Source organism: Staurois parvus, unplaced genomic scaffold (assembly GCF_062004578.1).
Source record: "Staurois parvus isolate SC_StPar_1 unplaced genomic scaffold, SC_StPar_1.0 ptg000147l, whole genome shotgun sequence".
Lineage (NCBI taxonomy): Eukaryota > Metazoa > Chordata > Amphibia > Anura > Ranidae > Staurois > Staurois parvus.
In genome coordinates, this window is record NW_028317943.1 from 10996943 (window position 1) to 11015277 (window position 18335).

Below are 18335 nucleotides of genomic sequence, written 5' to 3' on the forward strand. Positions count from 1 at the left end.
TTACTGCAGGAGTAGGATCTTGTTCATGCACAAGAATTCCTCATTTCAGATGCCTAAGATGAGGAAGAAAACACTAGAACCATAGAGAGAGTGGACATCTGGCAGAGGGCAGCAAAAGACAGTGATGTTCCTGCAGCTGCAGCTTAATGCCCATTAGGCTCTAGTGATGGAGGGGGGGAATGGCAGACCATATGTGTGTGGCAGATATTGGAGAAGAGGAAAGTGAGAGGATGACAGAACAGCAGCAAGGGAGTATTTGGGGCGGCTTGCAGTAACTGCAGGTAGCAGTCATCCTATTCCATTGGATAGCACTGCCCCAGTGGTGCAGGCCACTGCTATCCCCAGGGCTGGTCCACAGAGCTCTGCAGTCTGAGCTTTCTTTTAAAGAATCAGAGTCAGCTGCACTCAGGGCCGATGTTAGACTATTTTGTGCCCTAGGCAAGACCAGCTACTCGCGCACTGTTTAATTTTTTTTTAAACAGTAGGAAATATTAAATAAACAAAACATGCTAAATTTCTTTTAATTAGCCAAAATTAGTGCCTTAAGATGCCACCAGCACCAATATTATAGACAAAATCAGTGTCATTTGCAGTGAATGGAGGATGATGGATCCACACACTGACAGATCCCAGGCTGGAATTCCCCAGCCAATGAGAGGAGATAAAACACTGTGACAGCAGGCAGCCCAGTCCACACACACAGAGAGAACACCTGAACTGAGCAATCCCACACAGTGACAGATCCGACACAACACACCACCACCAACACTGACACAGATCAGCAGGCCCAGCAGGCAATAGAAGAGTAGGCCTTGGGATTGTGATGATGTCATCACTCACTGACGCATTGCACATTGCACATGTGATGGATGGACATTACCTTCCTCTGCAGGGCCAGGTGCAGATCTGTCTCCGCTGATAAATGGGAAGAGAAGGGCTGGAACTCCACAGTGATCAGCAGCTGCCAGCCAGCTTGCAGTAAGGAACTGAGTCTGAGAGGAACACTGGAAGGAGCAGAAGCTCAGCTGCTACACTGGCCTCAGACATCGGCATCTTTCTCTGTGTTCCTCTGTGCTCTCCTCTTCTCTGCCACCCTTCCTCTCATCTGGAAGATCATTCATGATGTGGTGGTATCCCACACAGAAAGAGTGCCACCTGTGCTGCACCGGGGCACCCCTAGGTGGCAGTGCACCCTAGGGTGCTGCCTAGTTTGCCTAGCGGAAGCACCGGCCCTACTTGCATTCCAAACAAATGTGGTTCATGTGTTGTTTGTAAAGATAGCCAAACATGAGGCATAAGTAACTGAGGTTTCAGGGCCTTGCAGGATTCCTTTCTCAAAGCAATGGACATTTTTTAACACATCTGCTGCTGACAGCATGGCTGTGGTCTGCAGTGTATCAGCCATAATAAAACTACCAGCCATTCGGGTACTATATGCATGAGGAGACATTTGAATCTGCACCACAAAGCCTGGTTTTGCACCTCTACCACCACCTCCTTAAGTACCTAAACTTCTGACTCGTCAACGACCTCATTCTCTGACTCCTTAGAACCACCAGTCCCACACAAGCACCCAAGAGCTTATGCAAGGACCCAGGCAAAAGCCTCCTTGTTGTTTTTCAGCTGGTATGCATGGGGGCAGGGGCCACGCTGGGCCAAAGATTCTGGTAGCTCTCCAGGGTAAGGCAGGTGACTGACTCCACATCATCCTGTGCCAGGCAGGGTTGTGTTTGATAATGGCACTGACCTGCTGCCTGCCCTTCATTAGGGAAAGGTTACACAAGGATTACCTTGCCTGACACATGTCTTCAACCTTTTGGTACAGCAGTTCCTGGATAGGCACCCTGTCTTTCCAGGATGTCTTGTGTCAGACAAGAAAAGTGTGTGGCCACTTAAGGTGTTCATACTCTGCAAGTTTTCTCCTAACAGAAATGCAGTGTCAACACAATATGCTTGTGAACCACCTAATATGTGATACCACCACATGCTGTAACTCAACACTGACCATGCTGCAGCAGTCTTGAGATTTCAGTGTGCCCTGCACAGATTCATGGTCACATGCCTGATGAAGGGGTCCTGCGAGACTCTGAAAAGTTGTCTTGCTGTAACTATGTGTTTGTTTATTAAAACATTTGAACCCATATTGGTGATCCTCGGTGTGCTGGTGACATTCTCCCCTGCACAGATTCATGACATGACAGCTAGGTATCCCCAAAACATAACTGAGTTTCCTTAATGTTTTACAGAAAGTAAAATGTCTACCTTTTGAAAGCTTTTGTTTTTTTATCTATGAACATAGAGCTGAAGGGAATGTCAAAAAAACTAAAAAGAACATTATCCCTGACTCAATGTGGCTTGTCAATATACATTTTAGCAAATTCCAGTCTGGCTTTTTTATGTTTTTCTTTTAACAGTGCTGTCCTCCTGGGTCTTTTTCCTTTGAGCCCCCTATCACTTGATGGATGATGGGTTCAGACACTGATCACCTTGAGAGTTCAGCTTGTATCTCTTCGGAAGATTTCCTGGGCTCTTTGCCTACATTTCGCAATATCCTTTTTTTCAGTTTGAGTTCAGTTTTCTTTTTGGAGCTACATCCAGGGTGAATGGCCACATTCCCATGAATGTTAAATGTCTTAATATGATTTGTAACTATAGTCACAGGAACCTCAAGCTGTTTGGAGATGGTCTTATAGCTTTTACTTTTGACATGCTGATTCGTAAACTTGTTTCTGATCTTTGCAGACAGCAACGGTTGCCTTTGCTTTCTCTGGTACATGTTCAGTATGGTGCATACAATGATACCAAATAGAGTATCTACTTTTCTCCATTCATATTGGCAGACTGACTAATTACAAGATTTAAGACATGTGTGATACTAATTACAGAAAACAGTTAGTTTGAAATATCACTAAGAACCAGTTATAATCTTTTTCAAGGTTACCAACAAATCTGTTCAGGCTATTTTAGAACATCGCTGTAGAATAAACAATAATGTATCTCTTTTCACATTTTCCTTCCTTTACTCTAAGGCAAACTAAAAGCATGCAGGTATATATGTATGTATATATATATATATATATATATATATATATATTAAAAAGAAAAAAACAAATCAATTTTTAGCAGGAATGAAGCATTGTTTCATTAAGCTATACGGGTACCAACAGGTTTGTCCAGCCAATATGTGTTGTAAGTGTCTCTGAACAATGCAAGCTATTTTCTACATATAACCTGCCTCACCTCTCCCATTTATATTGTGACCTAACCAAGCTGCTTAAATAATGTCCAGGCACCAAACAACATATGTGACTATTGTCTCTCAGATAATACACTCAGATAATACACTCTAATTTTTGTTACAAGACAAAGCCTCTCTTTGCTCATTTCATTTTCTGTGTGCTTACATACTGTCCTGATGAGGTCCAGTTTTTTTTTCATCAAACATATAGCTGAAGTTCATATTTTTTGTATTTTGAGAATAACTGGATATAGGGTAATTGGAGTGGGCTTAGGGAGAATGTAGGGTTGCGTTTTTGTGCTCTCTCTTTTGATGTTTTTCACATTTTAAGACAATGCAGTGTGTTACTGTGAAAAAGAAGCTCACACACTTTACTATAAAATTGTTTTGTAACTGACTAAATTGCTGCATACAGGCATTTCTCAAGCACGTTACTAAAAGGATTGGTGTTTTCCTATGTCACCCACAAAGTTAAAAGGAAGACCCTCTTCCCACCATATGGTATTTTTTACTTTTTTTTTGCATTGGTACATGTTCGCCATGGTTCTGCCCAGCTCTCCATGCTCACCTCCCAAAACGTAATAGATTTTAAGTTGATAATGTTAGACTTCTACGAACAACCTGCAAGCTGCATCCAGACACCTTTGCTCACTCCTATTGATGAGGGTGCTTTTTTCTCCTTTCCCATTCTGACACCAGGTTCCTTGTCAGCACATATGCATGAAGCAAAGTCTGTCTATTTTTTCAGCTTTTATTTTTAGATAAATACTTTTAACTTAGTACCATGAAAGTGAAGGTGGTAATTGTTGACCTATGACCCGTGCTGAACAGGCCACACTGAAGGAGGTGAGCAGTGGCAAACACAGACCTGTCATCACTGCCCACATCACCACTGTAAGGTTTGCCTCCAAAACACTATGTCAACTATGCATGTGCCAGTTTTCATTTTCCTGCTCCTGAACTTGTAATACTGGATTCCTTGATGAGGAGCTAGCTGCATTTGGTGGCAGACAAGGTGAATCTGGTGGCTGACAAGCTGCATCTGGCAGCTGTGGTGGCAGGTTACAGAGGCAATCTGCATCTGGTGGCTGACAAGCTGCATTTGGTGGCTGGTGGCTGAAAAAACTGCATCTGATTGCTGTGGTGGCAAACTACAGTGACAAGCTGCATTTGGGGGCTGACAAGGTGCATCTGGTGGCTGTGTTGGCAGGCTACAGTGATAAGCTGCATCTGGTCCTGTGTTGGCAGGCTACAGTGATAAGCTGCATCTGGTGGCTGTGTTGGCAGGCTACAGTGATAAGCTGTATCTGGTCCTGTGTTGGCAGGCTACAGTGATAAGCTGCATCTGGTGGCTGTGTTGGCAGGCTACAGTGATAAGCTGCATCTGGTCCTGTGTTGGCAGGCTACAGTGATAAGCTGCATCTGGTCCTGTGTTGGCAGGCTACAGTGATAAGCTGCGTCTGGTGGCTGTGTTGGCAGGCTACAGTGATACACTGCATCTGGTCCTGTGTTGGCAGGCTACAGTGATAAGCTGCATCTGGTGGCTGTATTGGCAGGCTACAGTGATAAGCTGTATCTGGTCCTGTGTTGGCAGGCTACAGTGATAAGCTGCGTCTGGTGGCTGTGTTGGCAGGCTACAGTGATAAGCTGCATCTGGTCCTGTGTTGGCAGGCTACAGTGATAAGCTGCGTCTGGTGGCTGTGTTGGCAGGCTACAGTGATAAGCTGCGTCTGGTGGCTGTGTTGGCAGGCTACAGTGATACACTGCATCTGGTCCTGTGTTGGCAGGCTACAGTGATAAGCTGCATCTGGTGGCTGTATTGGCAGGCTACAGTGATAAGCTGCATCTGGTCCTGTGTTGGCAGGCTACAGTGATAAGCTGCATCTGGTGGCTGTGTTGGCAGGCTACAGTGATACACTGCATCTGGTCCTGTGTTGGCAGGCTACAGTGATAAGCTGCATCTGGTGGCTGTATTGGCAGGCTACAGTGATAAGCTGCATCTGGTCCTGTGTTGGCAGGCTACAGTGATAAGCTGCATCTGGTGGCTGTGTTGGCAGGCTACAGTGATAAGCTGCATCTGGTCCTGTGTTGGCAGGCTACAGTGATAAGCTGCATCTGGTGGCTGTATTGGCAGGCTACAGTGATAAGCTGCATCTGGTCCTGTGTTGGCAGGCTACAGTGATAAGCTGTATCTGGTCCTGTGTTGGCAGGCTACAGTGATAAGCTGCATCTGGTGGCTGTGTTGGCAGGCTACAGTGATAAGCTGCATCTGGTGGCTGTGTTGGCAGGCTACAGTGATACACTGCATCTGGTCCTGTGTTGGCAGGCTACAGTGATAGGCTGCATCTGGTGGCTGTGTTGGCAGGCTACAGTGATAAGCTACACATGGTGGATGTGTTGCCAGGCATTATGGTGAGTTGAACGATTTCATTATATATTACAATGTAATAATAGAAGTGCTTCAATCATCCTGACACCATATCACCTACACATCGCATTTACCTCTGTACACTACCCTACATATTACTGACCTCTGTACACTACCCTATATCCTTCTGATCTCTGTACACTGCTCTACATACTACTGACCTCTGTACACTGCTCTACATACTACTGACCTCTGTACACTGCTCTACATACTACTGACCTCTGTACACTGCTCTACATACTACTGACCCCTGTACACTACCCTATATCCTTCTGATCTCTGTACACTACCCTACATACTACTGACCTCTGTACACTACCCTATATCCTTCTGATCTCTGTACACTGCTCTACATACTACTGACCTCTGTACACTGCTCTACATACTACTGACCCCTATACACTACCCTAAATACTACTGACCTCTGTACACTACCCTATATCCTTCTGATCTCTGTACACTCTCCTACATACTACTGACCTCTGTACACTGCTCTACATACTACTGACCTCTGTACACTGCCCTACATCTAATGGACCTCTGTACACTACCCTACATACTACTGACCTCTGTACACTACCCTACATACTACTGACCTCTGTACACTGCCCTACATCTAATGGACCTCTGTACACTACCCTACATACTACTGACCTCTGTACACTGCCCTACATACTACTGACCCCTGTACACTGCCCTACATACTACTGACCCCTGTACACTGCCCTACATTTAATGGACCTCTGTACACTACCCTACATCCTTCTGACCTCTGTACACTCCCCTACATACTACTGACCTCTGTACACTGCCCTACATACTACTGACCCCTGTACACTGCCCTACATTTAATGGACCTCTGTACACTACCCTACATCCTTCTGACCTCTGTACACTCCCCTACATACTACTGACCTCTGTACACTACCCTACATCCTTATGACCTCTGAACACTACCCTACATACTAATGACCTCTGTGCACTGCTCTACATACTACTGACCTCTGTACACTGCTCTATATACTGACCTCTGTACACTGCTCTACGTACTACTGACCTCTGTACAGTGCTCTACATACTACTGACCTCTGTACACTCTCCTACATACTACTGACCTCTGTACACTCTCCTACAATCTTCTGACCTCTGTACACTCTCCTACATACTACTGACCTCTGTACACTACCCTACATCCTTCTGACTTCTGAACAATACACTACATACTACTGATCTGTACACTGATCTACATCCTACTGAACTCTGAACACTATCCTACTTACTACTGACCTCTGTCTACTGCTCTACATATTACTGACTACAGATTAGCATTGAGGCCAAACCATTATGATAGACTCCTGTATCAGACTTATGGAGGTGACCAATTAAACTCAAAACATGAAAAAATTGTGAAGTAAATGCCAAGCTCCTCACTGAAGCTAACATTTAAAATAGCCTAAGTTTATATTTCTACAGTACCATTTGTTTCATTAGATTTTTTCAGTTTTCTGCAGTCCTTACTTTTTATTGGGTGCTTGAAGTTAATTTCTTTTTCGAATAAATAAATACATACAAAAAAAAAATGAGATCTTTGAAATTTTCTATGTTGTTCAGATAGATCTCCGTCTTAAAGGTTGCCTACCCCTATGACTAATTGACTACCTATGTTTACTTCAGGTATCAGATACTTGTAGATGTTAAGATGTAGAAGTTAATATACCAGTGAAAACAATATACCACAGAAATTTTTATGGCCAGATGATATGAGTTATAGAATTCCACTTCTTTCTCAACCCACCTTTGATAATATTTCCTTATATATCCAGGCTGTGATTTTGGCAAACCCATGATGATTATGTCTTTTAAAATTCCTCAATATTTATTTATTTTAGGTACTTATATAGTGCAGTCAATTTACGCAGTTCTTTACATAAATATATTGTACATTCACATCACTCCCTAACCCTCAAGGGGCATACAATCTAAGGTCCCTAACTTACATTCATACATACATATACTAAGGCCAATTTAGACAGGATCCAATTAACCTACCAGCATGTCTTTGGATTTTGGGGGGAAACCATAGTACGCAGAGGAAACCCACGCAGTCACAGGGAGAACATGCAAACTCCAGGCAGGTGGTGCCATGGTTGGGATTTGAACCAATGACCCCAGGACTGCCAGGCTGAAGTGATAACCATTTATCCACTGTGCAATATTAGAGTAAAAGATGGTCATGCATTTCTATACTATAAGGGTGTGTTTTATATTTACTTTTGCAGTTTCTCTTTTAGAGTTGAATGCCATTTGTTGTGGCATATATGTATTTTTTTTTTCTTAAGATGCAAAGTGGTCCACTAACTGAATTAATAATATATTTGAAACATTTAGAGTGTCATACTTGTCAAGTTTTGTATAATTGCATTGCATTCTCCCCTCACTTTCTTTACCTATGAAGAGATGCATTTGTCAATGTCTACTGTGCAAAATGTTACTAATTTGCCTTGTGAGACAGAACATTAAAATGTTGGCAGAAATATATTCAGAGTGTATATATAGTTTTGCCAGATAAATTTGACTTAATCTTAACAGTCATAAATCGCATAATTCCTCCTAAATCTCTTTATAGAGCACGGATTTGTTTGGATGGCAAGAAGATCAAGCAGATCTGGTTCCAAATCTGTGTTATAGTATATACTTGATAGTAAGCAAGCCATCAGGACAGAAATATGGGGCTACAATGGCTGAGATTTGACTTGGAAACTGTTGGTTCTTTAGCTGGCATGTTGAAGCATTGGTTTCATAATCCTGAATCATTGGAGTTGATTTACCAAAAGCAGCAGGCTTTTTCTTTGTATTTTTTCTTGCACATGATTGGATGATGGAAGGGAAACGGGATCAACTTCATTCAACTCTGTGGAACATTTGCTTGCAAAATGCAACGTCACTTGCAAAGTGAACAGTCTATTTGCCTTCAGTAAATCAACCTCATTTACCTAAAATAAGTCTTAATTGTAATTTATTTTTATTTGTTGCATTCTTAATTTGGCCCTGTTCTGGGTGTTAAGCACTGACCATACCCTTTCCCCACCTGGGACATAATTTAAGTCTTCCCCTGGATGACCAGTGTTGTGTGTATTAGGGCCCTTTCACATGGGCGGACCAATCAGGTATGCCTGTCCGTTTTTCAGGCGGACCCAATTGGACCACCCATTTTTCTCTATGGGGAGGACATGTGTGTGTGTACACCGGCCTACATCTGATCTGATCAGGTGACAGTTGGATGTAAACGGACAGGTGGTCTTTTTACATCTGACTGCCCCATAGAGAACAGTGAGCTCTGTCTGTGTCCACTCTGCACAAGAGTAACGGACTTGTCGTCCGCCTGCTCAGTGGGGATCAGCAGACAGATTCCCCCCTGAGCAGGCAGATCCCCTTGGCAGAGTCTGCCCATGTGAAAGGGTCCTTAGAGATGTTTGTTTTCTGTTGAATACAATGCTGATAAATCAAAACATACATTTGCAAACACATATTGAAGCCACACTGCCACATGATAGCACCTTTGTAAAGTGTAGTCCCTAACTCCCCAATAATGGGGAATATACAACAATGCACAAACTAACAGCAAGCTCATCTGGAGGCAATTTCTCCTTAGAGCCCAGACATCACTTTTGCAAAAGCAGCTGAAGACTTCCAGTATGTCTGCATCAAATACAAAAAGTAAAAATGGCAGCACTTTGATCAGTTTGAAACTAGCAAAAAGGAGAAATATACTATAAATACTGTACATTTATACTGTGTTGGACTATGAATTTAACATTTAATCAGGGGAAAACATAAAGCCAAAAGCACTGAGAATCTCAAACACTTGAAATGTTTATTTGCTTGAGTAATCTATTATGTATTCTTTATTTAATATCTATTGAAAAGCCCTGGGAACAAATAGGGAAAAATAAGGATGTATGAATTAAAAAGGCACATTTTTTGCATATTTATGTTTATTTTGCATATCAGTGGATTGCTGGTGCAATGTTAGACTCTTCCCAACACCTAATCCGACTCTGACTGTACTCCTGTATGGGCTTCCATTTGCAAAGCCGGAGGAAGTGTCTATGAACTAGAAGTGTGCAGATTACCGAACTCTTAGCCTATTTAGAACTATAAGTCCATATGCCATGGTGGCAGACGGGACTTGTAGTGCAATTTATTCCCAAATCTCTGTGATTGAATGGCACAGCTGTGTGGGCAACTTTTTTGCATATTTATGTTTATTTTGCATATCAGTGGATTGCGGGTGCAATGTTAGACTCTTCCCAACACTTTATCAGACTCTGATGCCGAATGAATGACACAGCTGTGTGGGCAGAGCCCTTCACAGCTAAACTAGGTTAAAAGTGACAGCTTCTGTGGGGCAGAAGAAACTCCCACAGGGTCATGGAGGGGAAGGTAAGTGGCGTGACAGTGGTGGTGGTGGGGGGGCATTTGCATCAGGTAACACCCTAAATACAAATGTAATGTATAGCATGGTGCAAAAGGTGAATTTCACATTTAAAGGAGTAGAACGTTATCAAACATGGAAAGCTTTGGGCAAAATCAATCATTTATGAAGCACAGATGTAAAACTGAACTTGTGAAGTAAATATTTGTGTGGGGAGTACAAGAGGCTATTATGAAGTCAGATTTGAGGTACTTCAAATAAGTTTTAGATCTTGTGGGAAGTTTTTCTTTATTTCATGATTACATGAAAATTATTTTTTTTTTTTACAGGCCCAATAAGCAGTATTCTGGTAAACAAGTATGGAAGCCGCCCAGTAGTATTAGCAGGAGGATTGCTATGCTGTTTAGGAATGGTTGCTGCTTCATTCTGCAATAGTGTCCTTCAGTTGTACGTCTGCATTGGAGTAATTGGTGGTAAGTGCTAATATGCTACTGATATTCTAGTGCTTCCTTTGCAGCTGCTGCTACTAAAACTATTATTTCTACTATTACTACTACTACTACTATTAAACTCCTCCAACTAACACTACTTCTGACAGCATGTTTTGTTTTCTTGGCATTCAATCATATTTTCTGTTTTTTAACTGCTTCAGAAATACTGCTACAGGGAGGCAGGGCTGCACAAAATCACGTATATATACGTGATTTTCCATTTCCGAGTAGGGGGTGCGCATGCTCGCTGCCCTACCTGCGCTACCTTTGGCGGCTACAGATGTTGATCACCGGGTACCGGACGGAGATTCCCCACGGGCACCCAGCGATCGCCGAGAAACAGTAACAGGGGAGAGACCTGTGTGTAAACAACACAGATCTCTCTGCTGCCAGCAATAACATGTTGTTCTGTATTTCTATGTGCAGCAGAAAACACACACAGCACACACAGTAAAACAGCACACAGAAAACAGTTAACCCTTTGATCGCCCCAGATGTCAACCCCTTCCTGCCCAGTGTCATTAGTACAGTGTCAGTGCTTTTTATTAGCTCTGATCATGATATTAGTGTCATTGAGATATCAGTGGCAGTTAGTCAGTTCCCCCCAGTGTCAGAATGCCTACCGCAATCCTGCAGTCCTGCTATGAGTCGCTGATCGCTGCCATTACTAGTATTAAAACTAAGTTTGTAAGTTGGTAATTTGAAACATTAATATGTTAATCTGTTGATAAGTGTTAGGCAGATTAGTTGTTCATTTTCAGGGTGGGTAAGGACAATCTTTCAGTTTTATGGATCATCCTACAGGTTGATCAACCATTGTGAAGATAATAAGTGTTAGGGATAGGGATCATATATGTTTTGCATATTTATAAGAGAGAGTAATTACTTGTAAAATGCATCTCCACTTCAAAATAATGTAATTCTGAACATGTTGAACAAAAATAATGCTCAAACAAATGTGCAATAATTACAACTTAATTGCCAAAATACATTACTATTGATCACAAAACTTTGGAAAGAAGGATACAGATACATAAGTTAAAAACCGTGAAAAAATAAAACACTATACCTCCATTCTAACTAGAAAAAAGTCAATATTCAAAACTAACAAATTTACTTTGTTCTTGTAGCTTGGCATTGCTATGCATTTGTTATTAATGCAATTCTGATTGACTATGTTTTTTTTTTCTGTTGTAGGTTTTGGATTAGCATTTAATCTTCAGCCTTCTTTAACAATTATTGGAAAATACTTCTTCAAAAAACGGCCTATTGCAAATGGACTGGCCATGGCAGGAAGCCCAGTATTTTTAAGTACTTTAGCACCACTAAATCAGTTTCTTTTCAATAAATTTGGATGGAGAGGGAGTTTTTTAGTGTTAGGAGGACTCCTGTTAAATTGTTGTGTGGCTGGATCTCTCATGAGGCCTATTGGACCTAAACCTGTACAAAAAGACGTAGAGAAAGCAGAGAAATTGTCAGTATGTCAGAATATTAATAAATATTTAGATTTATCACTTTTTAAACACAGAGGCTTTCTTATCTATTTATCCGGGAATGTCATTATGTTTTTGGGCTTCTTTGCTCCAATTGTTTTCCTGGCACCATATGCCAAGCATATGGGAATTGATGAGTATTCATCTGCTTTTTTACTATCCATATTGGCTTTTGTTGACATGGTTGCAAGACCTAGCATGGGAATGGTTGCAAACTCTAAGTATGTACGTCCAAGGATACAATATTTTTTCAGTTTTGCAATTTTATATAATGGTATATGCCACATTTTGTGCCCCTTTGCTAACGATTACACAGGATTAGTAATATATGCAGTATTCTTTGGCTTTGCCTTTGGTATGGTAAGCAGTGTTCTATTTGAAACACTAATGGACCTTGTTGGAGCAGCAAGATTCTCCAGTGCTGTTGGACTTGTGACCATTGTGGAATGTTGCCCAGTATTAATTGGACCTCCACTGGGAGGTAAGAATCTTCCCTTTTTCTTTTTTAAAAGCATTTCCATAGTGTAAAAATCCACAATATCCAAATCTGTATATTATTTCAAATCCTGCTAATTTAATTGTTGATTTTTCCTACCTTTCAAGGGGATTTTATATCATTAAATGACATTTTAAAGAATTATATAACCATTTTGGAGCAATCACCGAAAATGCAGTGGTTAAGTTTTGATCTGCAGATTCGTCTTTACTGAGAAATGGATTGAGGAGGGTAGTTGACTATTCATATTAAAAACTCTACCCCAGGGGTGTCCAACCTTTTGACTTTCCAGGACCACTTTGGAAGAAGAGGAATTGTCTTGGGCTTCACATAAAATACACTCACAATAGGCATAGCTATTGAGCAGAAAAAGTCAGGTAGACCACAAGTTAATGATCACTGATATAGATAATGTACCTATCTGAGTAATAAAGCTTTATTTTTTTTGTAATTTTTTTATTACAATAGTAAAAGAGGGCAACATAAAACTAGTGCGATCTTTAAAAATGTTTTTGATTAACGCATCAATATTTGGTTCAGTGGATACAGTAACATTTCTCAATGAATTCCCAAGGTGCTCATCAGATATTTTGCTTCTAATTTTGTCCTATGCATGCTTCATTCTTGAAAATAGTTGCTCAAAAATATAGGTGCTGCTGAAAACTTATAAAAGCCCAGTGAATTGACACTGTCAAATTTTTCTTTGGCTTCACGTGGCCGTTAAGTATAAATGCATTTTTTATAGAAAATGTCAAATAACAAAAGTCAAAAATTTTAGGTAAGTTTACAAATTTGTGTTAGGCAACATTCATAGTCATCTTGGGCCACAGTTTGAACACCCCTGCTCTACCCTATCAACAAGCTCCAGTCAATTGTAACAGTCCCACTGCTAATTTGTCATTACAAATTGCCACTTCCATTACTAATCCATTCAACTATTTGTGACCACAGAAATAAATATACACTCTGGTTGAGATCTAGTTGAGGCTAGATAGTTTCTAGATAGTTTTATGCTTAGCAACTGAGCATTTTTTAAATATCCTTGACTGCAACATTACTTTATTGACCTTTAATGTGTTTGTTATTTTGTTGGGAACCCTTTTAACATGCTGACAAATATAGTGTTAGGTGCAGTAAAGGTAACAGAATACATTTTCTTTTTATCTTGCTTTTCAGTGTAGTACATGAATATAACATACTAGGTCTTTATGTAATTAAAAGTTTGTCCTTCAGCACACTGGTGTTGAAAGCAAATGAAATTAATTGTTTTGTAAAAAGAAAATAAAGCTGAGCTCCTAAAAGGGGACTAAAATAACCCTTGCAGTGGCCTCCCCCACAGTACAGAAATACATTCTCATTTAGCTTAGGCCCTGCTGAACAGGTTTTATTATGCCTAGCTCTGGCAGGCTCTGGAGCTCTCCTTCTATACCTAATGGCCTGTGAGCAGGACCTCAGCAGATCACTTGCAATGCAGGGCTATTAACCGTGTATTCTACATGGTGAGTGAGAGCATGTGACCACAGCCTGAAGCACCTTCAAAGAGGAGAAGGCAGGGAACCCAGTCACACAGATCAAAAGAGTCTGTCAGAGCCATGAGTTAAGTAATTTCTCCTTACCTATTCTCCCCTAGCCTAAATGAGTGCTTAACCCTTGCAGGGTGGGGTAGGGCACTGTAAGAGTTGTTTTTGCCACATACCTAGAGTTCAGCTTTACGAATTTGAAGAAAAAAATAAATATAGGTAATATTTAAAGTGTTGCTAAACACAGGACCTTGCATTCACTATATCTGGTCTCTGACAGTACACAGAACATGGAAATGCAATTAGTTTAGGAAATATAAATTGCTAAATACCTTTTCTGTAGTATACAGCATTCTTGTGACTTCTATAGGTGTCTGGCTGAACATTGGTTAAAGCTTGTAGGAGAAGTTTTCATTCTCCTCCGACTGTCCTATGAGGCTGCATGACCCCTGACCCTCTGATTGGCCCTGTGCTGATCAAATGCACCTTCCAAAAAAAAAACTCTCTAGCAATACGTAACAAACGGAGCATGTACAGAGTGCCTCTTGGGCTCTGTACTATCAGCAGATAGATTGGGGAATTTAGAAGAAGGGCAGGTAAGAAAAGACAGGATCAAACAGCCTTCTTACACAATTCAAAGGATTAACCCCCTAGGTTCCACAGTGAGTATAACAAGCATGCTTTACTGCATATACAGACTGATTTTACTGTTGTGGGTTTAGTAACACTAAAGTAATAGATAGTTGTAAATTGTGTGTTCACCACCTGCATCATGTCCTCTGTGTTCCAGAGGTTGAGCAAACAACACTGAAAAAAGTGCCTGAAATATTTTCAGTAGAGCTGCACTCAAATTGTTTTGCTTGAAGAAGACTAATTTTGATAATGGACATTCTGAATTAGTATAACAACCACAGGTTGGCTATGCTCCAGAAATGGGAAGCACTTTAAATTCCACTGTAAAAAGAGAATGCATTGCACAAAATCACTGAAATACAGTTGCAAGAAAAAGTATGTGAACCCCTTAGGATTACGTGGAGTGTTACATGTTATGTGCAATTAAACCATGGCAACATCTAATGTTTGTGTAGTATTATGCTCAGCAGACTGTGTTCTTCTATTGTTGTGACTTAGATGACGTTCAGAGCACATTTTATGCCCAATTCATGCAAAACTCCACGTAATCCCAAGGGGTTTACATACTTTTTCTTGCAACTGTATACAAGGTTTACATCTATACACAACGGTGGATATATGTATGTGTCAAATTGTGTACTTGTTTAAGTTGTGGTGTTTAACAGTGTGTTCTACATGTTGGTTTCCTTGCAATGACTGACTCCGACAGCCAAGAGCTGTGTAATAGAGCTGTCCATTTGGCAGTTTTGAAACTCTAAATGGGTCCAGTCATGATATCATGATTTATTGTATCCTTCCCTTTAAGCCCCATCCTCTTTTTTTATAGGAGTTTCACAGCCTTAACATGCATAAGGGACTAATAGAAGAGCTGCAATCCTGTCTATCTGTAGAAACTGCAGCTCATACACCTCCCTTTTTATTACTGTATTCTGTGTGGTTTCTGTGCTGTACCACTGTATGAAAACATAGTCAATATTAGAGAGATCAATATATTTTAACTTAAAGTGGTTATAAACCCTTACATTTACCAGTGAGGTGATACACAGACATGAAAAAAAACATCCTACATTAGTTGTACCCGTTTATCTACAGCTGTCTTTCCCCTACATCCATTGAAAGTGTAGAATTTACACAGGATCTCTCAGCTCTAGAAAGTAAGGGGGAGGGAGCTGAAGTTACATCAGTTAGGAGAGCTCTGAGAGCTGATTGGAGGGAAGGGACACACCCCCTTCACACAGCACACAGGAACAGAGCTGAGACTGTCAATCACAGACTGTGCCCTCCCCTGTCACCATTTTCTCTTGGTGTCAGGAAAACTCATCAGAAGTGACACATGTTTTAAGCAGAATAATGAGGCAGCAGACAGTTGGTATTCTGGACTGAGACAAGCACACACTATAGAAGGATATGATTTGTTCATATTTCATGGCTGAGGTGCACAACCACTTTAAAGAAGTAGAGGCTAATGTGGGTATCCTCTCTATATGTTCTTTTTTTCTCATTTTCCATTTTTATATATGAAAATATCAAAATATGAGAAACCAACATAACTTGTAAAAGAAAATAAAAATAGAATAAGTATGCATTGTACAGACAAACAATAACATGTTTGCATTCTTTTCTTTTCCTTTTTTAGGCTTTTTGGTGGACATAACTGGAAGCTACAAATACATGTACTTTGTATGTGGAATTATTGTAATTGTAGCAAGCATCTATTTGTTCATCGGGAATGCTATCAATTACAGATTACTTGCAAGAGAAAAGCTGGCAAACAAGGCACAAAATGCAGAAAAAGAGGCTGAACCTTTGAACACGCCAAACTCAGTTGATGTAGTCAAAAACCAATCTAACAAACAGACTAATTCATCTGATCGAGAAACAAGTATATAATCAGAACACGTATTTATTGTTAATATTTTAAAAACCAGTAATATGCAAGTATTATACAGAACTCAGAAAATGGTACTGTGAGCATTATGATGTAAAGACTTACAGACATGTTTTGTAAATTACATTTGAAAATGTTAAGGCAAGGCCAGATGGGAGCTTTAATTTTTGCATTTTGTAAAAGAACAAAAACAAACAAACAACAAAAAAAATAAATAAACGCACACCGAATATCACCACGTTATAACATATAGGGACATACTGGGGGAGAGATGTGCTAAAATTGGAGCACTCAGACTCTGGTACTGCTGTTCATTGTAGCCAATCAGCTTTTAACTTCAGCTTGTTTAATTAAGCTTTGACAATAAAACCTGGAAGCTGATTGGTTTGTATGCAGAGCTGCACCAGATTTTGCATACTCCAGTTTTAATAAATCCCCCCATACTGTTTATAAAGCAGTGAACGTGACATTCACAGGTGATCAATCATTCCTATTTTAAACACATGCACCAGGAAGATTCACTTGGAGTGAATATATAGTGAATGCCATATTTGCTGCCTTATAAATACCCCAATGTGTTTCAGTAGAGGACTAAATTTCCCTGTTACAGTGCTTTGTAATTGAAAAAAAAATGCAGCACTCTGAAGTTACACAATATATGACATCACAACCTAATAAGAGGTTTAGGAAGGTAGTGTACTTCACGTCAAATATTATTCTGTTGCATTCTACAACATATTTTCATAAGTGCCTGACAGGGAGGGAGATTCTCCACATGTCCCAAAGCAATTTAGGGTTATGTTTTTTTTTACATTGCATGATTTTAGATTTAGATTTTTTTGTATTTTTAATTACAAAAAAAAAGAAACCTCTAAGTATCCACTAAAGCATCCCAAAGGCTATTTATTTTACAAATTTAGGCCACATTCAAACTGCAGTTTGTTTTCAAATGCATTTATATGCAGTACATACTTGGTTTATGCAGTATGGGTCAGTTGCCAATCATTTTTTAAGGCACTCCAATAAACATGCACAAAAAAAATGTTAAAAAAGTCTGATGCGTTCTTGATCTGGAGATGAGCATTGAGGGCTCATTAAATATCAATGGACCAGTTTAACACAATACACCAAAAGATGCAAAAAAATGTTAATGGGCTCCAAAACAATGTTCCTTTCCATCATATTTCACTAATTTGTTCCTAATATCCAAAAAAGTAAATCTGCAGTTTGAAATATAAAGAGATATTTGAGATGATCATATTTTGTATTCTAAAGCATTTATGTTGAGATTATCTATTGCAGTATGAAGCATAGGCATAGCTTGAAGCTGGTTGCCCCAATGCAAAAGTTGACCTGGGGCCCCCCACTACCACTCACCACTTCCACTTTGCGCCAAGATACTCCCATTACGTGCCAAGATGCTTCAAGTGGCTAAAGAGTTATTTTAGAGATTAATTTACATATTCAGAGGGGATGTCAAAAGATTTTGTAGAAACTATCCTAGTAATGTCATGACTTCGCCCCCACCCTCTCCATCCTAGTAATGACATGACCTTACTCCCTTCTCCCCATCCTACTAATAACATGACCTTGCCCCTTCCCCCCATCCTAATAATCACATGATCTTGCCCCCTCCCCCCATCCTAGTAATGACATGACCTCCCCCCTCCCCCCATCCTAGTAATGACATGACCTTCCCCCTCCCCCCATCCT

General features: G+C 40.4%; 1 protein-coding gene across 3 annotated transcripts in view; it reads left to right on the forward strand.

The window, feature by feature from the left end:
- The window catches only part of SLC16A7 (solute carrier family 16 member 7), a 109617-nt gene extending 91735 nt beyond the window's left edge, over positions 1–17882 (forward strand). For all 3 annotated transcript variants that reach the window (XM_089674030.1, XM_089674031.1, XM_089674032.1), the window contains 3 exons: positions 10431–10574; positions 11790–12566; positions 16371–17882. In XM_089674030.1, the coding sequence (XP_089530156.1) occupies positions 10431–10574; positions 11790–12566; positions 16371–16624 (1175 nt within the window). In that variant the 3' untranslated portion in view covers positions 16625–17882. The remainder of the gene's footprint in view (positions 1–10430; positions 10575–11789; positions 12567–16370) is intronic.
- Positions 17883–18335: the final 453 nt, after the last annotated feature.